The 23,942-nt window shown below is 52.8% G+C and overlaps 1 protein-coding gene across 1 annotated transcript in view; it reads right to left on the bottom strand.

Annotated features, from left to right (window-relative positions):
- pde8a (phosphodiesterase 8A) overlaps window positions 1-23,942 on the bottom strand; it is a 163,607-nt gene that overhangs the window by 65,306 nt on the left and 74,359 nt on the right. Inside the window, exons 12-15 of the mRNA XM_072470290.1 lie at window positions 20,376-20,450; window positions 16,564-16,634; window positions 16,112-16,276; window positions 10,465-10,510 (exon numbers count right to left, since the gene is read on the bottom strand). Of these exons, the coding sequence (XP_072326391.1) occupies window positions 10,465-10,510; window positions 16,112-16,276; window positions 16,564-16,634; window positions 20,376-20,450 (357 nt within the window). The remainder of the gene's footprint in view (window positions 1-10,464; window positions 10,511-16,111; window positions 16,277-16,563; window positions 16,635-20,375; window positions 20,451-23,942) is intronic.

Below are 23,942 nucleotides of genomic sequence, written 5' to 3'. Positions count from 1 at the left end.
GGCAGCATTGGGGTGTGGTCTCCCTGGCGAGGCAGCATTGGGGTGTGGTCTCCCTGGCGAGGCAGCATTGGGGTGTGGTCTCCCTGGCGAGCCAGCATTGGGCTGTGGACTCTCTGGCGAGACCAGCATTGAGGTGTGGTCTCCCTGCGAGGCAGCATTGGGCTGTGGACTCTCTGGCGAGACCAGCATTGGGGTGTGGTCTCCCTGGCGAGGCAGCATTGGGCTGTGGACTCTCTGGCGAGACCAGCATTGGGGTGTGGTCTCCCTGTCGAGGCAGCATTGGGGTGGGGTCTCCCTGGCGAGACAGCAATGGGGAGTGGTCTCTCTGGCGAGGCAGCATTGGGGTGTGGTCTCCCTGGCGAGGCAGCAATGGGGAGTGGTCTCTCTGGCGAGGCAGCATTGGGGTGTGGTCTCTCTGATGAGGCAGCATTGGGGTGTGGTCTCCCTGGCGAGGCAGCATTGGGGTGTGGTCTCTCTGGCGAGGCAGCATTGGGGAGTGGTCTCCCTGGCGAGACCAGCATTGGGGAGTGGTCTCTCTGATGAGGCAGCATTGGGGTGTGGTCTCCCTGGCGAGGCAGCATTGGGGTGTGGTCTCCCTGGCGAGACCAGCATTGGGGAGTGGTCTCCCTGGCGAGGCAGCATTGGGGTGTGGTCTCCCTGGCGAGGCAGCATTGGGGTGGGGTCTCTCTGGCGAGGCAGCATTGGGTTGTGGTCTCTCTGGCGAGGCAGCATTGGGGTGTGGTGTCCCTGGCGAGACCAGCATTGGGGAGTGGTCTCTCTGGCGAGACCAGCATTGGGGTGTGGTCTCCCTGGCGAGGCAGCATTGGGGTGGGGTCTCTCTGGCGAGGCAGCATTGGGGAGTGGTCTCCCTGGCGAGACCAGCATTGGGGTGGGGTCTCCCTGGCGAGGGAGCATTGGGGTGTGGTCTCTCTGGCGAGACCAGCATTGGGGAATGGTCTCCGTGGCGAGACCAGCATTGGGGTGGGGTCTCCCTGGCGAGGGAGCATTGGGGAGTGGTCTCCCTGGCGAGACCAGCATTGGGGAGTGGTCTCCCTGGCGAGACCAGCATTGGGGTGGGGTCTCCCTGGCGAGGGAGCATTGGGGTGTGGTCTCTCTGGCGAGACCAGCATTGGGGAATGGTCTCCGTGGCGAGACCAGCATTGGGGTGGGGTCTCCCTGGCGAGGCAGCAATGGGGAGTGGTCTCTCTGGCGAGGCAGCATTGGGGTGTGGTCTCTCTGATGAGGCAGCATTGGGGTGTGGTCTCCCTGGCGAGGCAGCATTGGGGTGTGGTCTCTCTGGCGAGGCAGCATTGGGGAGTGGTCTCCCTGGCGAGACCAGCATTGGGGAGTGGTCTCTCTGATGAGGCAGCATTGGGGTGTGGTCTCCCTGGCGAGGCAGCATTGGGGTGTGGTCTCCCTGGCGAGACCAGCATTGGGGAGTGGTCTCCCTGGCGAGGCAGCATTGGGGTGTGGTCTCCCTGGCGAGGCAGCATTGGGGTGGGGTCTCTCTGGCGAGGCAGCATTGGGTTGTGGTCTCTCTGGCGAGGCAGCATTGGGGTGTGGTGTCCCTGGCGAGACCAGCATTGGGGAGTGGTCTCTCTGGCGAGACCAGCATTGGGGTGTGGTCTCCCTGTCGAGGCAGCATTGGGGTGGGGTCTCTCTGGCGAGGCAGCATTGGGGAGTGGTCTCCCTGGCGAGGCAGCATTTTGGAGTGGTCTCCCTGGCGAGACCAGCATTGGGGAGTGGTCTCCCTGGCGAGACCAGCATTGGGGTGGGGACTCCCTGGCGAGGGAGCATTGGGGTGTGGTCTCTCTGGCGAGACCAGCATTGGGGAATGGTCTCCGTGGCGAGACCAGCATTGGGGTGGGGTCTCCCTGGCGAGGGAGCATTGGGGAGTGGGCTCCCTGGCGAGGCAGCATTGAGGTGTGGTCTCCCTGGCGAGACCAGCATTGGGGTGGGGTCTCCCTGGCGAGGCAGCATTGGGGAGTGGTCTCCCTGGCGAGGCAGCATTGGGGTGTGGACTCCCTGGCGAGGCAGCATTGGGGAGTGGTCTCCCTGGCGAGGCAGCATTGGGGAGTGGTCTCTCTGGCGAGGCAGCATTGTGGTGTGGTCTCCCTGGCGAGACCAGCATTGGGGAGTGGTCTCCCTGGCGAGGCAGCATTGGGGTGTGGTCTCCCTGGCGAGGCAGCATTGGGGTGTGGTCTCTCTGGCGAGACCAGCATTGGGGAGTGGCGGCCCTGGCGAGACCAGCATTGGGGTGTGGTCTCCCTGGCGAGACCAGCATTGGGGTGGGGTCTCCCTGGCGAGACAGCATTGGGGTGTGGTCTCCCTGGCGAGGCAGCATTGGGGTGTGGTCTCCCTGGCGAGGCAGCATTGGGGTGTGGTCTCCCTGGCGAGCCAGCATTGGGCTGTGGACTCTCTGGCGAGACCAGCATTGAGGTGTGGTCTCCCTGCGAGGCAGCATTGGGCTGTGGACTCTCTGGCGAGACCAGCATTGGGGTGTGGTCTCCCTGGCGAGGCAGCATTGGGCTGTGGACTCTCTGGCGAGACCAGCATTGGGGTGTGGTCTCCCTGGCGAGGCAGCATTGGGGTGGGGTCTCCCTGGCGAGACAGCAATGGGGAGTGGTCTCTCTGGCGAGGCAGCATTGGGGTGTGGTCTCCCTGGCGAGGCAGCAATGGGGAGTGGTCTCTCTGGCGAGGCAGCATTGGGGTGTGGTCTCTCTGATGAGGCAGCATTGGGGTGTGGTCTCCCTGGCGAGGCAGCATTGGGGTGTGGTCTCCCTGGCGAGACCAGCATTGGGGAGTGGTCTCTCTGACGAGGCAGCATTGGGGTGTGGTCTCCCTGGCGAGGCAGCATTGGGGTGTGGTCTCCCTGGCGAGACCAGCATTGGGGAGTGGTCTCCCTGGCGAGGCAGCATTGGGGTGTGGTCTCCCTGGCGAGGCAGCATTGGGGTGGGGTCTCTCTGGCGAGGCAGCATTGGGTTGTGGTCTCTCTGGCGAGGCAGCATTGGGGTGTGGTGTCCCTGGCGAGACCAGCATTGGGGAGTGGTCTCCCTGGCGAGGCAGCATTGGGGTGGGGTCTCTCTGGCGAGGCAGCATTGGGGAGTGGTCTCCCTGGCGAGACCAGCATTGGGGTGGGGTCTCCCTGGCGAGGGAGCATTGGGGTGTGGTCTCTCTGGCGAGACCAGCATTGGGGAATGGTCTCCGTGGCGAGACCAGCATTGGGGTGGGGTCTCCCTGGCGAGGGAGCATTGGGGAGTGGTCTCCCTGGCGAGACCAGCATTGGGGAGTGGTCTCCCTGGCGAGACCAGCATTGGGGTGGGGTCTCCCTGGCGAGGGAGCATTGGGGTGTGGTCTCTCTGGCGAGACCAGCATTGGGGAATGGTCTCCGTGGCGAGACCAGCATTGGGGTGGGGTCTCCCTGGCGAGGGAGCATTGGGGAGTGGTCTCTCTGGCGAGGCAGCATTGGGGTGTGGTCTCCCTGGCGAGGCAGCATTGGGGTGTGGTCTCTCTGGCGAGACCAGCATTGGGGAATGGTCTCCGTGGCGAGACCAGCATTGGGGTGGGGTCTCCCTGGCGAGGGAGCATTGGGGAGTGGTCTCCCTGGCGAGGCAGCATTGGGGTGTGGTCTCCCTGGCGAGGGAGCATTGGGGAGTGGTCTCTCTGGCGAGGCAGCATTGGGGTGTGGTCTCCCTGGCGAGGCAGCATTGGGGTGTGGTCTCTCTGGCGAGACCAGCATTGGGGAATGGTCTCCGTGGCGAGACCAGCATTGGGGTGGGGTCTCCCTGGCGAGGGAGCATTGGGGAGTGGTCTCCCTGGCGAGGCAGCATTGGGGTGTGGTCTCCCTGGCGAGACCAGCATTGGGGTGTGGTCTCCCTGGCGAGGCAGCATTGGGGAGTGGTCTCTCTAGCGAGGCAGCATTGGGGAGTGGTCTCCCTGGCGAGACAGCATTGGGGAGTGGTCTCTCTAGCGAGGCAGCATTGGGGAGTGGTCTCCCTGGCGAGGCAGCATTGGGGTGTGGTCTCTCTGGCGAGGCAGCATTGGGGTGTGGTCTCCCTGGCGAGGCAGCATTGGGGAGTGGTCTCTCTAGCGAGGCAGCATTGGGGTGTGGTCTCCCTGGAGAGGCACCATTGGGGTGTGGTCTCTCTGGCGAGACCAGCATTGGGGAGTGGTCTCCCTGGCGAGGCAGCATTGGGGAGTGGTCTCCCTGGTGAGGCAGCATTGGGGTGTGGTCTCCCTGGCGAGACCAGCATTGGGGTGTGGTCTCCCTGGTGAGGCAGCATTGGGGTGGGGTCTCCCTGGCGAGGCAGCATTGGGGTGTGGTCTCTCTGGCGAGGCAGCATTGGGGTGTGGTCTCCCTGGCGAGGCAGCATTGGGGAGTGGTCTCCCTGGCGAGATCAGCATTGAGGTGTGGTCTCTCTGGCGAGACCAGCATTGGGGAGTGGTCTCTCTGGCGAGACCAGCATTGGGGTGTGGTCTCCCTGGCGAGGCAGCATTGGGGAGTGGTCTCCCTGGCGAGGCAGCATTGGGGAGTGGTCTCTCTGGCGAGGCAGCATTGGGGTGTGGTCTCCCTGGCGAGACCAGCATTGGGGTGTGGTCTCCCTGGTGAGGCAGCATTGGGGTGGGGTCTCCCTGGCGAGGCAGCATTGGGGTGTGGTCTCTCTGGCGAGGCAGCATTGGGGTGGGGTCTCCCTGGCGAGGCAGCATTGGGGAGTGGTCTCCCTGGCGAGATCAGCATTGGGGTGTGGTCTCTCTGGCGAGACCAGCATTGGGTAGTGGTCTCTCTGGTGAGGCAGCATTGGGGTGGGGTCTCCCTGGCGAGGCAGCATTGGGGAGTGGTCTCCCTGGCGAGATCAGCATTGGGGTGTGGTCTCTCTGGCGAGACCAGCATTGGGGAGTGGTCTCTCTGGCGAGACCAGCATTGGGGTGTGGTCTCCCTGGCGAGGCAGCATTGGGGAGTGGTCTCCCTGGCGAGGCAGCATTGGGGAGTGGTCTCCCTGGCGAGATCAGCATTGGGGTGTGGTCTCTCTGGCGAGACCAGCATTGGGGTGTGGACTCCCTGGCGAGGCAGCATTGGGGAGTGGTCTCTCTGACGAGACCAGCATTGGGGTGTGGTCTCCCTGGCGAGGCAGCATTGGGGAGTGGTCTCCCTGGCGAGACCAGCATTGGGGTGTGGTCTCCCTGGCGAGGCAGCATTGGGGAGTGGTCTCTCTGACGAGACCAGCATTGGGGTGTGGTCTCTCTGGCGAGGCAGCATTGGGGTGTGGTCTCCCTGGCGAGGCACCATTGGGGTGTGGTCTCCCTGGCGAGGCAGCATTGGGGAGTGGTCTCTCTGACGAGACCAGCATTGGGGTGTGGTCTCCCTGGCGAGGCAGCATTGGGGTGTGGTCTCTGTGGCGAGACCAGCATTGGGGAGTGGTCTCCCTGGCGAGGCAGCATTGGGGTGTGGTCTCTCTGGCGAGGCAGCATTGGGGTGTGGTCTCCCTGGCGAGGCAGCATTGGGGAGTGGTCTCCCTGGCGAGACCAGCATTGGGGAGTGGTCTCCCTGGTGAGGCAGCATTGGGGTGTGGTCTCCCTGGCGAGGCAGCATTGGGGAGTGGTCTCCCTGGCGAGGCAGCATTGGGGAGTGGTCTCCCTGGCGACACCAGCATTGGGGTGGGGTCTCCCTGGCGAGGCAGCATTGGGGTGTGGTCTCTCTGGCGAGACCAGCATTGTGGTGTGGTCTCTCTGGCGAGGCAGCATTGGGGAGTGGTCTCCCTGGCGACACCAGCATTGGGGTGGGGTCTCCCTGGCGAGACCAGCATTGGGGTGTGGTCTCTCTGGCGAGACCAGCATTGGGGTGTGGTCTCCCTGGCGAGACCAGCATTAGGGTGTGGTCTCCCTGGCGAGGCACCATTGGGGTGTGGTCTCTCTGGCGAGACCAGCATTGGGGTGTGGTCTCCCTGGCGAGACCAGCATTAGGGTGTGGTCTCTCTGGCGAGGCAGCATTGGGGTGGGGTCTCCCTGGCGAGGCACCATTGGGGTGTGGTCTCTCTGGCGAGACCAGCATTGGGGTGTGGTCTCTCTGGCGAGACCAGCATTGGGGTGGGGTCTCCCTGGAGCGGCACCATTGGGGTGTGGTCTCCCTGGCGAGGCAGCATTGGGGTGTGGTCTCTCTGGCGAGGCAGCATTGGGGTGTGGTCTCCCTGGCGAGACCAGCATTGGGGTGTGGTCTCCCTGGCGAGGCAGCATTGGGGTGTGGTCTCCCTGGCGAGACCAGCATTGGGGAGTGGTCTCCCTGGCGAGGCAGCATTGGGGAGTGGTCTCCCTGGTGAGGCTGCATTGGGGAGTGGTCTCCCTGGCGAGACCAGCATTGGGGTGTGGTCTCCCTGGCGAGGCAGCATTGGGGAGTGGTCTCCCTGGCGAGGCAGCATTGGGGAGTGGTCTCCCTGGTGAGACCAGCATTGGGGGGTGGTCTCCCTGGCGAGACCAGCATTGGGGAGTGGTCTCCCTGGCGAGGCAGCATTGGGGGGTGGTCTCCCTGGCGAGACCAGCATTGGGGTGTGGTCTCTCTGGCGAGGCAGCATTGGGGTGGGGTCTCCCTGGTGAGGCAGCATTGGGGAGTGGTCTCCCTGGCGAGGCAGCATTGGGGTGTGGTCTCTCTGGCGAGGCAGCATTGGGGAGTGGTCTCCCTGGCGAGACCAGCATTGGGGTGTGGTCTCCCTGGCGAGGCAGCATTGGGGCGTGGTCTCCCTGGCGAGACCAGCATTGGGGAGTGGTCTCTCTGGCGAGACCAGCATTGGGGAGTGGTCTCTCTGGCGAGGCAGCTTTGGGGTGTGGTCTCTCTGGCGAGACCAGCATTGGGGTGGGGTCTCCCTGGCGAGGCACCATTGGGGTGTGGTCTCCCTGGCGAGGCAGCATTGGGGAGTGGTCTCCCTGGCAAGACCAGCATTGGGGAGTGGTCTCCCTGGCGAGGCAGCATTGGGGTGTGGTCTCCCTGGCGAGGCAGCATTGGGGAGTGGTCTCCCTGGCGAGGCAGCATTGGGGTGTGGTCTCTCTGGCGAGACCAGCATTGGGGAGTGGTCTCCCTGGCGAGGCAGCATTGGGGTGTGGTCTCTCTGGCCAGGCAGCATTGGGGTGTGGTCTCTCTGGCGAGACCAGCATTGGGGAGTGGTCTCCCTGGCGAGGCAGCATTGGGGAGTGGTCTCCCTGGCGAGGCAGCATTGGGGTGTGGTCTCTCTGGCGAGACCAGCATTGGGGAGTGGTCTCCCTGGCGAGGCAGCATTGGGGTGTGGTCTCTCTGGCCAGGCAGCATTGGGGTGTGGTCTCTCTGGCGAGACCAGCATTGGGGAGTGGTCTCCCTGGCGAGGCAGCATTGGGGAGTGGTCTCCCTGGCGAGGCAGCATTGGGGAGTGGTCTCCCTGGCGAGGCAGCCTTGGGGAGTGGTCTCCCTGGCGAGGCAGCATTGGGGTGTGGTCTCCCTGGCGAGGCAGCATTGGGGAGTGGTCTCCCTGGCGAGGCAGCATTGGGGAGTGGTCTCCCTGGCGAGGCAGCATTGGGGAGTGGCGGCCCTGGCGAGACCAGAGTTACTCACCGCAGGAATCCCAGCCTCTGACCTGCTCTTGTAGCCACAGTATTTATATGTCTGCGTCCAGTTTAGTTTCTGGTCAATGGTAACCCCCAGGATGTGGATAGTGGGAGATTCAGTGATGGAGATGTCATTGAATGTCAAGGGCTGATGGAGATGGTCATTGTCTGCTACACGTGTGATGTTAATGCACATCCTTGTCAGCCCAGGCCTGGGTATTGTCCAGGTCGCTGCGTTTCCACACGGACTGCGTCAATATTTGGCTGAACATTTTGCTATCATCAGCGAACATCCCCACTTACCTTAGAATGGAGGGAAGTGCTACCCGGGCAGTGCCACCTGGGCACCCGGACAGTGCCACCTGGGCACCCGGGCAGTGCCACCCGGAAACCTGGGCAGTGCCACCTGGGCACCTGGGCAGTGCCACCCGGGCAGTGCCACCCGGGCAGTGCCACCCGGGCAGTGCCACCCGGACACCCGGGCAATGCCACCTGGACACCCAGACAGTGCCACCTGGACACCTGGGCAGTGCCACCCGGACACCCAGGCAATGCCACCTGGACACCCAGGCAGTGCCACCTGGACACCCAGGCAGTGCCACCTGGACACCCGGGCAATGCCACCTGGACACCCGGGCAGTGCCACCTGGACACCCGGGCAGTGCCACCTGGACACCTGGGCAGTGCCACCTGGACGCCCGGGCAGTGCCACCTGGACGCCCGGGCAGTGGCAAGCTGGCACCTCGGTAGCACTGCCAGGGTGCCAGCATGCGCAGAGGGCAAGCACCTCAGGCCCTCAGATCCTCTGGGAGACCACCACAAGCACCATTCCGTCTAGCCCCCATTTGTGGACGGCACTCGCCACCGAGATCTCCAAGGGCGGACGGTCAGTTATGAAGCAGCTGAAGATGGTTGGTGTGAGAACACCATCCACGGAACCCCTGCAGTGTTGTCCGTGACTGAGATGATTGATCACCAATCATCCCAAAGATGTACAGATTAAGTGGATTGGCCATGATCAAAGTGCAGTTTACGGGGATATGGTGGGGGAGTGGGCTTAGGAAGAGTGTTCTTTCGGAGGGGTTGGTGCAGACTCGATGGGCCAAATGGCCTCCTTCTGCACGGCAGGGATTCTATGGATAAATAACCACATCCATTCTCTCCAACCAGTAGAGAGTTTCCCCCCTGAATCCAGGTGAGCTAAGGCTCCTTTATGTCACTCTAACCTGACCCCTGGAGTTCAGCTCTTTTGTCCATGTTTGAACCAAGGCTGTATGAGGTCAGGAGCTGAGTGACCCTGACGGAACCCAAACTGAGCGTCTGTAAGCAGGTTATTGCTGAGTAAGTGCTGTTGATGACTCCTTCCATCACTTTGCTGATGATGGTGAGTAGACGGACAGGGCGGTAATTGGCTGGATCGGATTTGTCCTGTTACTTGTGTACGGGACACACCTGGGCAATTTCCCACATTGCCGGGTAGATGCCAGTGTTGTAGCTGCACTGGGACAGCTTGGCTAGGGATGTGGAATTGGTTCTGTCACTTGGTGCTCATTGTGTTTGGCGCACAAGCAGTCCTGTGTTGTAGCTTCATCATCTGGGCCGGGGGGGGGGGGGGCAGTACATGGTAATCAGCAGGACGTTTCCTTGCCCATGTTTGACTTGTGTTAGAAAAAATATATAGTTTTAAAGGATTTATATTTATATTGGTACATCACGGCAGCACAGCGGTTAGCACTGTTGCTTCCAGTGCCAGGGACCCAGATTCGATTCCCGGCTTGGGTCACTGTCTGTGCGGAGTCTGCACGTTCTCCCCGTGTCTGCGTGGGTTTCCTCCGGGTGCTCCGGTTTCCTCCCACAAGTCCCGAAAGACGTGCTTGTTAGGTGAATTGGACATTCTGAATTCTCCCTCCGTGTACCCGAACAGGCGCCAGAATGTGGCGACTAGGGGCTTTTCACAGTAACTTCATTGCAGTGTTAACGTAAGCCTACTTGTGACAATAATAAAGATTATCATGATTTTGAACATCTCTTTCAAATCTCCTCTTAACCTTCTTCTCTCCAAGGAGAACAGTCCGAACCTCTCCAATCAATCCTCATCACTGCAGATTCTCATCACTGGAACCATTCTTGTAAACCTCTCCTGCTCTCTCTCCAATGTGTTCACATCCTTCCTACAGTGTGACACCCAGAACTGGGCACAATATTCCAGCTGAGGTCTAACTAGTGTCTGTATAAGTTCAGTCTAACCTCCTTTATACTCTTGTACACTCTCTGTCCCTATTAATAAAGCTCAGAATACTATTTGCTTTATTAACTGCTCTTTCCACCTGTCCTGGCACCTTCAATGATCTATGCACAGATATACCTGGGCCCTTTTTGGACACTAAGGGCAATTTATCATGGTCAATCCACCTAACCTGCACATCTTTGGACTGTGGGAAGAAACCGGAGCACCCGGAGGAACTCACGTAGACACGGGGAGAACGTGCAGACTCCGCACAGACAGTGACCCAGCGGGGAATCGAACCTGGGACTCTGGAGCTGTGAAGCAACAGTGCTAACCACTGTGCTACTGTGCTGCTCCCATTTTTGAGTCCATACTGTATTTTAAACTTTGTTATTTTTATATATTAAAGACGATTAACTTTAACATTAACGCATTTCGACTACCTTTTTGTGACCAAGTTACCACACATACAAATGAACAAACTAGGAATAGGCCACTCGGCCCCTCGAGTCTGTTCCGCCATTCAATAATATCATGGCTGATCCGATTGTAACTCAACCCCACATTCCTGCCTCCTCCCGATAAGAATCAATCCAACTCTGCCTTAAAAAATATTTCTCCCAGAATCTGATATGAACCCAAAGATCCACCCGGAAACAAGTCCTACTTACTTTTGGTGAAGATATATTCATTTCCAGACAGTCTCCGCAAACCATCCTGTAGGTAGCAAGAGAGGAGAGTTAGAGCGGTCACGCAATTTACAAACAAGCTGTTACAATAGCCTCTGATAAAATTCCATCGCTGCATTGATTATAAGAATATAATCATAAAATATAGGAGCAAGAGTCGACCATTTAGCCCCTCGAGCCTGCTCCGCGATTCAATAAAGCTCATGCTGACCTGATTGTGACCTTTAATGCAATGTCCTGCCCTTTCCCATAACCTTAATCTTATTGATCAAAAATCTGTCAAGCTCGGTCGTGAATATTTTCAATCAGCCAGTTTCCGCAGATCTTTGGGGAAGAAATGCCGAAGATTATGCTGTGCCTGCATGCTACATTTTTGTGATTTGTGCACAAGAACACCCAGATCCCTCTGCATTGCTGGGTTCTGCAATCCACTTAAATAATGTTTAGCTTTCCTATACTTTCTGCCAAAGTAGACAACTTCATATTTTCCCACATTATACTCCATCTGACAATGTTTAGCCCACTCACCTAACCTGTTTCTATCCCTTGACAAGTCTCTGTGTCCTCCTCACAACTTGCTTTCCTATCCACCTTTGTCTTCAGCAACTTTGCCGACAAACACGCCAGCCCTTCATCAAAATCATTAACATAGATTGAAAATAGTTGCGGCCCCAGGACTGACCCCAAGTTCCAGTTTACCATCCTGAAAACGATCCTGTTATCCTAACCCTCTGCTTCCCGTCAGCTAATCAATCCCTTATCCCCACTAATATGTTACTTCCAGCACCATAAGTTCTATTCTGCTTAGTAACCTTTTTTGTTTTCTGTCTTAAACAAGTGCTAGCAAGTGGTCAGTTCGGCTCAAGCTAATGGGATCCTAAGTGAATGGTTCAGCAGTCCATGCCAGAGTGTGTTAGTCACAGCAGGAGATGCTCATTTCTACAGTATTGGAATCATACAATATACAACAGTTAAATGCGTCACATCTTCCCTATCTACATAGAGTGAATATACCCACAGTGAAAACTTAAAGAGAGACTGTAACATCGGGGAACCAGACCACTGAAGACCAGTTGAACACATTTTAATCTCCATAAGACCATAAAACATCGGGGCAGAATTAGGCCACTCGGCCCATTGAATCTCACGTCAGTTCGTGCATAAAATTCTGATATAAATGTTCTGCTGTCATGTTTTAGGTTTGATTCAATGTTGGTCCCTTTGTGATAATCAAATCTACATGGCAACTGCTCAACATGAGTTCCTGGCTGGCCCACGCACTGTGCATAGCACTGGTTGATCAGAACTCCACTGAGGTAACATTTATAGTGTTAATTTGTACCCACTTTAACCCCACTCCACATCAGAAGCACTGGCGCTTTCTCCCATACGGTCCTTTGATCTCTCTAACTCGCCAACACATTGCTAAAGTCATTTTTTCACGTTTCAGCCGAGCCAAGGAGTGTTGGCAGACTATTCAAGTGGGGGGGTCAAAAATCTCCTCAAGGTCTTTAGACAAGAGCAGCAGGGGCCTCCTGATAGCAGTCAGGATCAAGAATGGCTAATTTTCTTTCTTTCTCTCCAATGACAAAGCTCCTGCTTGTATTTAGTAATGTAGTAGGTGTACGGTATATAGATGGGCCATCAGCCCCCAGAAATCAAAAATGAAGGTCCACGAGAATAGAAGGGATTGGCAGCGTGCCTGAGCAGTAAGAACCTCACATTCTGACTGTCTGTGAGGATACACAAATTATTGAGCAGACAAGCTGCAGGGACAATTTCTGAAAATCACAGGAGATTAAGAGACAGTCCAGAAGCAAACCATTCAGCCCATTAATCTGGAATTCTGCGGTTGGGAGCATTTAGTCCACATTTTAAAAATTCTGCCAATAAACACTAAACCCACAATCGGTTGAGGCCAGAAGGAAACAGAGGAAATATGGAATTGATGAATCAGAAAGAAAGACCGAGACTTGCATTTGTTAGGAAACCTTTTAAGGGATTTATATTTGTACTGGTAGACATTGGAAATAAGGTATAGTAGTTTTAAGTGGATTTAATTTAATGTTTCTGTGCCTGGCAGGGTAATACCGGAGGCTGGTTTAGCACAGTGGGCTAAATAGCTGGCTTGTAATGCAGAACAAGGCCAGCAGCGCGAGTTCAATTCCCGTACCAGCCTCCCTGAACAGGCGCTGGAATGTGGTGACTAGGGGCTTTTCACAGTAACCTCATTGAAGCCTACTCGTGACAATAAGTGATTATTATTATTATTATTATTAATACCTAAAGTTAGATTCTTGCTGGACAAAGGTGTATGCGTGAGGGTTTTGTTAAGTTCTAATTGTCTTTCTATTGTGTTAGAGAGGGTGGCAGCGTGAAGAATAAAAAAAGGCATCAGTATGTGGGTATTGCTTAGCAACTGGGGCCTTGTAAGGTAGAGAAGCTTTTAAATTTTAGTTTAGCTAATTTGCTGGCAGTTGTACACTGGATATTGGGGAGTGAACGTCTCAACTCTGCCAGAAGAAAGACTGGACAGGACTGGAGCTGTGAAGGGGCAGGATTCTGAAAGTACAAGTTGCAGTCCAGATAACCAGGGAATTAGGCCAGAAACAATGTGGGTGTCTATGTGGAGTTTGAGACACCTAATAATAATCTTCATTAGTGTCACACGTAGGTTTACATTAGCGCTGCAATGAAGTTACTGTGAAAATCCCCTTGTCGCCACATTCCGGCGCCTGTTTGGGTACACGGAGGGAGAATTCAGAATGTCCAAATGACCTAATAGCACGTCTTTCGGGACTGTGGGAGGAAACTCACGCAGATACGGGGAGAGCATGCAGATTCCGCACAGACAGTGACCCAAGCTGAGAATCGAACCTGCCGCTGTGAAGCAACAGTGCTAACCACTGTACAACCATGCTGCCCTAGGTATGCCACATTATGTTGAGTCATTGTTCAGGAGAGTTCAAGGAAGAGTAACAAAGTGTTCTAAGTAAGAGACAATTGGAGTACAGGTCCACAGATCACTGAAAGGGGCTACACAGGTGGAGAAGGTAGTCAAGAAGGCATACGGCATGCTTGCCTTCATTGGCCGGGGCATTGAGTATAAGAATTGGCAAGTCATGTTGCAGCTGTATAGAACCTTAGTTAGGCCACACTTGGAGTATAGTGTTCAATTCTGGTCGCCACACTACCAGAAGGATGTGGAGGCTTTAGAGAGGGTGCAGAAGAGATTTACCAGAATGTTGCCTGGTATGGAGGGCATAAGCTATGAGGAGCGATTGAATAAACTCGGTTTGTTCTCACTGGAACGAAGGAGGTTGAGGGGCGACCTGATAGAGGTATACAAAATTATGAGGGGCATAGACAGAGTGGATAGTCAGAGGCTTTTCCCCAGGGTAGAGGGGTCAATTACTAGGGGGCATAGGTTTAAGGTGAGAGGGGCAAAGTTTAGAGTAGATGTACGAGGCAAGTTTTTTACGCAGAGGGTAGTGGGTGCCTGGAACTCACTACCGGAGGAGGTAGTGGAGGCAGGGACGATAGGGACATTTAAGGGGCATCTTGACAAATATATGAATAGGATGGGAATAGAAGGATACGGACCCAGGAAGTGTAGTAGATTGTAGTTTAGTCGGGCAGTATGGTTGGCACGGGCTTGGAGGGCCGAAGGGCCTGTTCCTGTGCTGTACATTTCTTTGTTCTTTGTTCTTTGTTCTTTGTTCTTTGTTAAAGTGGAACATCAGACTTCAGGACGTAGATGAAACGTCTGATGCCATTTTAATAGTCTGGAAATTCAGAGTTAAAGCACGGCACAGTGGCACAATGGTTAGTACTGTTGCCTCGCAGCGCCTGAGACTTGGATTCGACTCAAGCCTTGGGTGGGTGTCTATGTGGAGTTTGCACATTCTCCCCATGTCTGCGTGGATTTCATCCCAGTCTAAAGATGTGCAGGTTAGGTGGGGTTACAGGCTGGGGTGGTGGTGGGGGGGGGGGGGGGGGGGGGGTTGGATCTAGGTAGGGTGCTCTTTCAGAGGCTTGGTACAGACTTGATGGGCTGAATGGCCTCCTTCTGCACTGTACGGATTCTGTAAGAAGTCAACAGTCAAGACAATAAAATCCTGAAGGGGTTGGTGTAAAATCCTGGACTGGATTCACTGTTAGAAGTGGAGTGAAAGCTGTGTTTAAAAGTTATCATTTGGAATGCCTAGCCTGGATTTAGGAATGCAAGGGGATTATGAGACAAGATTTTAAAGCGTGTTTGGGAGGGGCGTTTGGAAACTCTCACGTGACAATCATCTGGGGGTATCCGGAGGTGACATCCTCAAACAGCACGGTAGCATTGTGGATAGCACAATTGCTTCACAGCTCCAGGATCCCAGGTTCAATTCTCCGCTGGGTCACTGTCTGTGCGGAGTCTGCACATCCTCCCCGTGTGTGCGTGGGTTTCCTCCGGGTGCTCCGGTTTCCTCCCACAGTCCAAAGATGTGCAGGTTAGGTGGATTGGCCGTGATAAATTGCCCTTAGTGTCCAAAATTGCCCTTGGTGTTGGGTGGGGTTACTGGGCTATGGGTGTAAGGTGGAGGTGTGGACCTTGGGTAGGGTGCTCTTTCCAAGAGCCGGTGCAGACTCGATGGGCCGAATGGCCTCCTTCTGCACTGTAAATTCTATGTATGTAACACTAACTTGGGTTGATAGTGGAGAGTGTATTTACCCACAGTCATCTTGTGTGCTTAAAAGGGACTTTGTATTAATGAGACCATTGTTGATTAAGATGCATTTTGTAATCTGTGTTAATCCTAAAACCAGTGTGGAATCGTTAAACTAAATGGGGAGTAAAGGACTCTTGTATTATAATCCAATTTTATCATGCTTTTTCTTGTAAAAACTAATTTGCAGTAAGTTCTGTGACTCACGTTTATTTTTAAAAAAAGTAAATGTTGTATTCTTTTGAGTCAGGATTCCATTCTGGAATCTTCCCATCCGGTTGGGATGGTAACACATTTATAGACTCCTCTGCAGAACCATCAACACCCCAAAGTGCTTTAGTCAACGCAGCGCTTTTGAAGTACAGCCACTGTTGGAGGAAATTTGGCAGCCAAATTCTGTATAGGCAAATCCCATTCACGGAAGGTGATAACGTCGAGAGATAAACATTGGTCCGGTCACAGGGATAACTCCCTTGTTGTTCAAAAATAGTGCCATGGGAGCACTTGCATCCACCAGAGGATACCCAGGCCTAGGTTTAACATCCTGAAAGACAGCACCTCTGACAATGCAACACTCCCTCGGTACTACACTGGAGTGTCAGCGCAGTGTCAAGTCACTGGAGTAGGACCTGAACCCACAATCTTCGGAACTGGAGGCGAGTGTGTTAATGCTGAACTTGAGCTGACAACTGAGCGAAGAGGAGAAGAAATCAAGCAGGGCACAAGTAACAAAGGTTTGAACAGCTTCATCGAAATTTACTAAATTTCCTTTCTAACAGGTGCCTTGCTCATGCATTACGCATCTTTCCACCTTCTTACCTCCATGTGCATAAACACAGTCTAACAAAGGTGCAGAATAACTACTAACATTTCACCGAGCTTTGTAAAACGATTCTGAAAGGTGGACTTGCAGCTTAACTTACAGACATCAGTCCGTCCACCAGATCGCTAGCATGTGGGTCGTCATCCTTGTTCCCAAGCTGCGGAGAGTACAGCTCTGTGGTCCGGAGAATTTCTAGCACACGATCTAAAGCTTCAGCCACAGGCTCAGAGCTGCTCTCTTGTGCAACATTTATGATATTTATTACCTTAAAGACAAAGTTGAATAAAATAATCCCACAAGGAATGCACAATAAATGCTTCATGCTCAAGTTACGTGTGGTCAGCTTTGCAGAAACAATTTGCCTCTGATTTGTTTTTGCAAGGACCACCAGTGAGCTAAATCTAAAGAACATGCAAATTAAACAACCTGATTTCTCCTTCGCAGCTCATTCTTGAAATACCACTAAAAACGGGAAAATGTCATATTATGAAAATAGTTAAAAATTGGACTGCATTGCATTACTTGAATATTAGATTTCCAATTCAGTTGTACCTTGGTAATGGGAGCTTCAATGGTCATGGAATGTATCCTCGCAATAGAGGCTCTTCTGGGTTGGGAGCTACCTGTGGATTGAACAAAATATGAGAGATTAATAAAGATAAGAGTCTGTGAAATTTCTGTCCCAGGAAACGAGGACCAAGGCACCAATCAGATCTGCCATACAAAGAAACATACACGGAAAATAGGAGGCCATTCGGCCCCTCGAGCCTGCTCCACCATTCATTATGATCATGGCTGATCATCAAGTTCAATATCCTGATCCCGCCACGCCCCCCCCCCCACCCCCCCATATCCCTTGATCCCTTTAGCCCCAAGAGCTGTATCTAATTCCTTTTTCGAAATTACACAACATTTTGTCCTCAAGTAATTGTGGGAGTGAATTCCACAGATTCACTGCTCTCTGGGTGAAGACATTTCTCCTCACCTCAGTCCTAAAAGGTTTACCCCTTATCCTCAAACTACAACCCCTAGTCCTGGGCTCCCCACCATCGGGAACATTCTTTCTGAATCCACCGTCTCTAATTCTGTTCAAATTTTATATGTTTCTAAGCGATCCACTCTCAAACTTCTAAACTCCAATGAATATAATCCTGACCGACTTAGTCTCTCCTCATATGACAGTCTCACCATCCCAGGAATCAGCCTGGTAAACCCTCGCTGCTCTCCCTCGACAGCAAGAACATCCTTCCTCAGATAGAGACACCAAAACTGCTCACAATACTCCAGGTGTGGCCTCACCAATGCCCGATACAATTGCAGTAAAACATCCCTATTCCTAGACTCAAATCCTCTCGCTATGAAGGCCAACATACCATTTACTTTCTTTCCTGCCGGCTGTACCTGCGCGCTTACTTTCAGCGACTGATGCACGAGGACACCAAGGTCTCGCTGAGTATCCGCCTCTCTCAATTTACACCCATTCAAATAATAATCTGCTTTCCTATTTTTGCTACCGAAGCGGATAGCCTCACATTTATCCACATTATACTGCATCTGCCATGCGTGTACCCACTCACTCAGCCTGTCCAAATCCCGCTGAAGCATCTCTGCATCCTCCTCACAGCTCACCCTCCTCACAGCTCACCCTCCCACCTAACTTTGTATCATCGGCAAATGTGGAGACAATACATTTTGTTCCCTCGACCAAATCATGAATATATAATGTGAGCAGTTGGGGTCCTGGCACAGATCCCTGCGGTACCCCACTGGTCACTGCCTGCAAATCAGAAAACAACCCATTTATTCCAACATTTTGCCTCCTGTCTGCGAACCAGTTTTATATCCATCTCAAGACACTACCCACAATCCAATGCACTTTAACTTTACATATTAATCTGCTATGTGAGACCTTGTCGAAAGCCTTCTGAAAGTCTAAATAAACCACATCCACCGGTTCTCCCTGGTCAACTCGACTAGTTACATCTTCAAAGAATTCTAGTAGATTTGTCAAACATGATTTTCCTTTTGTAAATCCAGGCTGACTTTGTCTGATTACACCGCTGCTTTCCAAATGCTGTGCTATGAAATCCTTGATAATGGACCCCAGCAACTTCCCACTACCGACGTTAGGCTCACTGGTCTATAGTTCCCTGTTTTCTCTCTATGTGCCTTTGTGAATAGCAGGGTCACATTCGCTACCCTCCAATCTGTAGGAACCATTCCAGAGGCCAAAGAATTTTGAAAACGATCACAATTGGATCTACTAATTCTAGGGCCACTTCCTTAAATAATCTGCAGATTTGTCCACCTTCAATCCCATCTCTTGTCGGAGATGGTCATTGCCTGGCGATAGTGTGGTGCGCATATAACTTGCCACTTGTCAGCCCAAATGGTTGTGGTGGTTGGAGGTCAATCATCTCAGCTCCAGGACATCACTGCAGGAGTTCCTCAGGGCAGTATCCTCGGCCCCAACCATCTTCAGCTTCCTTCCATCATAAGGTCAGAAGTGGGGATGTTTGCGGATGACTGCACAATGTTCAGCACCATTCGCCACTCCTCAGATAATGAAGCAGTCCCTGTCCAAATGCAGCGAGACCTGGACAATATCCAGGCTGGGCTGACAAGTGGCAAGTTACATTCGCGCCACACAAGTGCCAGGCAACGACCATTTCCTACAAGAGAGGATCTAACCATCGCCCCATGACATTCAATGAAATTACCATCGCTGAATCCCCCACAATCAAGATCCTGGGGGTTACCATTGATCAGAAACTGAACTGGACGAGCCACATTAATACTGTGGCTACCAGATCAGGTCAAATCCTACAGCGAGTAACTCATCTCCTGACCCCCCAAAGCTTGTCCACCATCTACAAGGCACAAGTCAGGAGTGTGATGGAATACTCTCCACTTGCCTGGATGAGTGCAGCTCCAACAACACTCAAGAAGCTCGACACCATCCGGGACAAAGCAGCCCCGCTTGATTGCTCCCCCTTCCACAAACATTCAATCCCTCCACCACCAACGAACAGTAGCAGCCGTGTGTCCCATCTACAAGTTACACTGCAGTAACTCTCCAAGGTTCCATAGACACCTTCCAAACCCACAACCATTACCATATAAAGTAGTGAGGCCGTGGAATGCCCTACCTGCTACAGTGGTGAACTCGCCAACATTGAGGGCATTTAAAAGTTTATTGGATAAACATATGGATGATAATGGCATAGTGTAGGTTGGATGGCTTTTGTTTCGGTGCAACATCGTGGGCCGAAGGGCCTGTACTGCGCTGTATTGTTCTATGTTCTATGTTCTAAAAGAAGAAGAGCAGCAGATACCTGGGAACCCCACCACCTGGAGGTTCCCCTCCGAGCCACTCACCACCCTGACTGGGAAATATATCGGCCGTTCCTTCACTGTCGCTGGGGCAACATCCTGGAACTCCCACCCTGACAGCACAGTGGGTGTACCTACACCTCGAGGACTGCTGCGGTTCAAGAAAGCAGCTCATCCCCACCTTCTGAAGGGCAACTAGGGACGGGCAGTAAATCTGGCCGAACCAGCGACGCCCACATCCCGTAAATGAAGAAAAAGAAATCTTACAAGATTCCGTAGATTCTACAACAATTGGCACTGGGGTGGAAAGTAACAAATGTAACCCAGCTATTCAGAAAATGAGAGAGGGGGGAAACATGGAAATATCGGCAAGTTAGCCTGACTTCAGTAGGAGGGGAAAGTGTTAGAATCTATAATTAGGGACATGGCAACAGGCACATGGGAAACCATAATAGGTCATCCACTCATGTCGAATCTTCTTAGAGATTTTTTTAAAGGTGTACCCAGCAGGATGTATAAGGGACATTTTGAGGACATCCCGAAAGTGTTTCCCTCTCCCCCTGAGAGCCGCCTGCCACGACCGTGTTCTGAGTAGAGCAGTTGCTTCAGGATTCTCGTGCCAGGCACACACAGGCCATGCCTTCCCAGTGGAGGTGGTTCTGATGACTAACACCTTTTGGTGCTGAGCATATTGGCGTGGGAGAGGGTGCTGCTGTTGGACCACTTTTCTTTCCACCGAATTTGGGGAATATTGCAAAGGCACCTCTCCAGTGCCATGCAAGTCTCCAAAGAATATAGGGATGTGGGGATCCCTGACGGCTGGATAACTAGTGGAGTACTTCAAGGATCAGTATTTGGGCTTCAGTTACTTTTGATGAGGCGTTAAAAACCATTTTTGCCTTTTTAACCAATACTTCAACTTCTGGGACATGTTGTAGTTTCGACTGATGCTTTCCAAGGCCACCCACTCCTCAAAAACATTTAGAGATAAATCGATAGAAGTTATTGTGACCTTTTAGCACTTAACATACCATCACTTCCCCGTGAAGTGTTGGATCGGACATCTGAACTTTTCCGCCGGTTCTTATGTTTGCAAGTATAGATGTCTGTAAAGCAAGCAATGAACTATTAAACCAGACTGAACAAAACCTTCCCTCTCTTCCCCTGTTGACAATGGGATGCTGCAGTCTAATTTACATATCTCCATGGACACCACCAATAGAAATCCTTAACCAACCACTGAGTCTTCCCTCCCACCCACATGCGCCTAATACAAGACCACAAATGTACCTGTCTTGAAAGTATCAGTGCGGAGGCCGGGGTTTGAAATGGGCATTGGAGCTCAGTGTTGAAGGCTTCAAGCTGACATCAATAAGTAGGACTGTCAGCCTGCTGGATGCTGGTTGTGAATCTACATTTCAGCTCTTCCATCAGGGACAGGCTGTTTGTTCACAGATACTGGTGAAAAGGTTTGAATGGTTTTGATGACTTCTCCTTATTTAAGACCATAAGACATAGGAGCGGAAGTAAGGCCATTCGGCCCATCGAGTCCACTCCACCATTCAATCATGGCTGATTTCAGCTCCATTTACCCGCTCTCTCTCCATAGCCCTTAATTCCTCGAGAAATCAAGAATTTATCAACTTCTGTCTGAAAGACACTCAACGTCCCGGCCTCCACCGCCCTCTGTGGCAATGAATTCCACAGACCCGCCACTCTGTGTGTGTGTGTGAGAGTACGTGAGTGTGTGAGTGTGAGTGTGTGTGTGAGTGTGAGTATGTGTGTGTGAGTGTGTGTGTGGGTTTGTGAGTGTGTGTGTGAGTGTGAGAGTGTGTGTGAGTGTGTGTGTGTGAGTGTGAGTATGTGTGTGTGAGTGTGTGTGTGTGGGTTTGTGAGTGTGTGTGTGTGTCTGTGTGTGTGTGGGTGTTTGTACATGGGCATGTGTCTGTGTGTGTGTGTGTCTGTGTGGGTATGTGTGTGTGTCTGTGTGTGTGGGCGTGTGTGAGTGAGTGTGTGAGAGTGAGTGTGTCTTTGTGAGTGTGTGTCTGTGTGAGTGTGTGTCTGTGCGGGTATGTGTGTGTGCGTGTGATTGTATGAGTGAGTGTGTGTGTGAGTGTGTGTGTGTGAGTGTGTGTGAGTGTGAGTGTGTGTGTGAGTGTGTGTGTGAGTGTGTGTGTGTGAGTGTGTGTGAGTGTGTGTGAGTGTGTGTGAGAATTGTGCTAAAGGAAACAAAACCTGCCGGTGCTCAGTGTGTGTGTGTGAGTGAGTGCGTGAGAGTGTGTGTGTGAGTGTGTGTGTGTGTGAGTGTGTGTGTGTGTGTGTGAGTGAGTGTGTGTGTGAGTGTGTGTGTGTGAGTGTGTGTATGTGAGTGAGTGAGTGTGTGAGTGTGTGTGAGTGTGAGTGTGTGTGTGTGTGAGTGTGTGTATGTGAGTGTGTGAGTGTGTGTGAGTGTGAGTGTGTGTGAGTGTGAGTGTGTGTGAAATTCGTGCTAAAGGAAACAAAACCTGCCGGTGCCCAGTGTGTGAGTGTGTGCGTGCATGAGTGTGTGTGTGTGAGTGTGTGTGTGAGAGTGTGTGTATGTGAGTGAGTGAGTGAGTGTGTGAGTGAGTGTGTGTGAGTGTGAGTGTGTGTGAGTGTGTGTGTGTGAGTGTGTGTGTGTGTGAGTGAGTGCGTGTGTGAGTGAGTGTGTGAGAGTGAGTGAGTGTGAGTGCGTGAGTGTGTGTATGTGTGTGAGTGTGAGTGAGTGTGAGTGTGTGCGTGTAAGTGTGGGTGAGTGTGAGTGTGTGAGTGTGAGTGTGTGTGTGAGTGAGTGAGTGAGTGTGTGTGTGTCTGTGTGTGAGTGTGTGTGTGTGTGAGAGCGTGAGAGTGTGTGAGTGAGTGAGTGTGAGTGTGTGTGTGAGTGTGAGTGTGTGTGAGATTCGTGCTAAAGGAAACAAAACCTGCCGGTGCTCAGTGTGCGAGTGTGTGCGTGCATGAGTGTGTGTGTGGGTGTGTGTATGTGAGTGTGAGTGTGTGAGAGTGTGAGTGTGTGTGTGAGTGAGTGTGAGTGTGTGAGTGTGAGTGTGTGTGAGTGTGAGTGTGTGTGTGAGTGAGTGTGTGCGTGAGCGAGTGTGTGTGTGTGTCTGTGAGTGAGTGTGTAAGAGTGAGTGAGTGTGTGAGTGTGTGTATGTGTGTGAGTATGTGTGAGTGTGAGTGTGTGTGAGTGTGAGAGTGAGTGTGTGCGTGAGTCTGTGTGTGAGTGTGTGTGTGTGTGTGAGCGTGAGTGAGTGTGTGTGTGAGCATGAGAGTGTGTGAGTGTGTGTGTGAGTGTGTGAGTGTGTGTGTGTGAGTGAGTGTGAGTGAGTGCGTGTGTGTGTGAGTGTGTGTGTGAGTGAGTGCGTGTGTGAGTGAGTGTTTGAGAGTGAGTGAGTGTGAGTGTGTGTGTGAGTGTGTGTGAGTGTGAGTGTGTGTGAGTGTGAGTGAGTGTGAGTGTGTGTGTGGGTGTGTGTGAGTGTGAGTGTGTGTGTGTGTGATTGAGTGTGTGTGTGAGTGAGTGTGTGTATGTGTGTGTCTGTGAGTGAGTGAGTGAGTGTGTGAGTGTGTGTATGTGTGTGAGTGTGTGTGAGTGTGATTGTGTGTGAGTGTGAGAGTGTGTGTGTGTGTCTGTGTGTGTGAGTGTGAGTGTGTGTGTGAGTGAGTGTGTGTGAGCATGAGAGTGTGTGAGTGTGTGTGTGAGTGTGTGAGTGTGTGTGTATGAGTGTGTGTGTGAGTGAGTGAGTGCGTGTGTGTGTGTGTGAGTGTGTGTGTGTGTGAGTGTGAGTGTGTGTGAGTGTGAGTGTGAGTGAGCGTGTGTGTGTGAGTGTGAGTGTGTGTGAGATTCGTGCTAAAGGAAACAAAACCTGCCGGTGCTCAGTGTGTGAATATGTGCGTGCGTGCGTGAGTGTGTGTGTGAGTGTGTGTGAGTGTGTGAGTGTGTGTGTGAGTGAGTGAGTGCATGTGTGAGTGAGTGTGTGAGTGTGTGTGAGTGTGAGTGTGTGTGAGTGTGAGTCTGAGTGAGTGTGTGTGTGTGTGTGTGTGTGTGTGTGTGAGTGAGTGAGTGCATGTGTGAGTGAGTGTGTGAGTGTGTGTATGTGTGTGAGTGTGAGTGTGAGTGAGTGTGAGTGTGTGTGTGTGTGAGAGTGTGGGTGAGTGTGAGTGTGTGAGTGTGAGTGTGTGAGTGTGTGTGTGTGAATATGTGTGTCAGTGAGTGAGTGTGAGAGTGAGTGAATGTGAGTGTGTGAGTGTGTGTATGTGTGTGAGTGTGTGTGAGTGTGACTGTGTGTGAGTGTGTGTGAGCGTGAGAGTGTGTGAATGTGTGAGCGTGAGAGTGTATGTGAGTGTGAGTGTGTGAATTGTGAATGTGTGAGCGTGTGGGTGTGTGTGAGTGTGAGTGTGAGTGAGTGTGTGTGAAAATCGTGCTAAAGGAAACAAAACCTGCCTGTGCTCAGTGTGTGAGTGTGTGCCTGTGTGAGTGTGTGTGTGTGAGTGAGTGAGTGAGTGCGTGTGTGAGTGAGTGAGTGTGAGTGTGTGAATGTGTGTGTGTGTGTGTGAGTATGTGTGTGTGTGAGTGTGAGTGTGTG

This window comes from Scyliorhinus torazame, chromosome 12 (assembly GCF_047496885.1).
Source record: "Scyliorhinus torazame isolate Kashiwa2021f chromosome 12, sScyTor2.1, whole genome shotgun sequence".
Classification (NCBI taxonomy): domain Eukaryota; kingdom Metazoa; phylum Chordata; class Chondrichthyes; order Carcharhiniformes; family Scyliorhinidae; genus Scyliorhinus; species Scyliorhinus torazame.
This window is presented reverse-complemented; position numbering and strand designations above follow the sequence as displayed.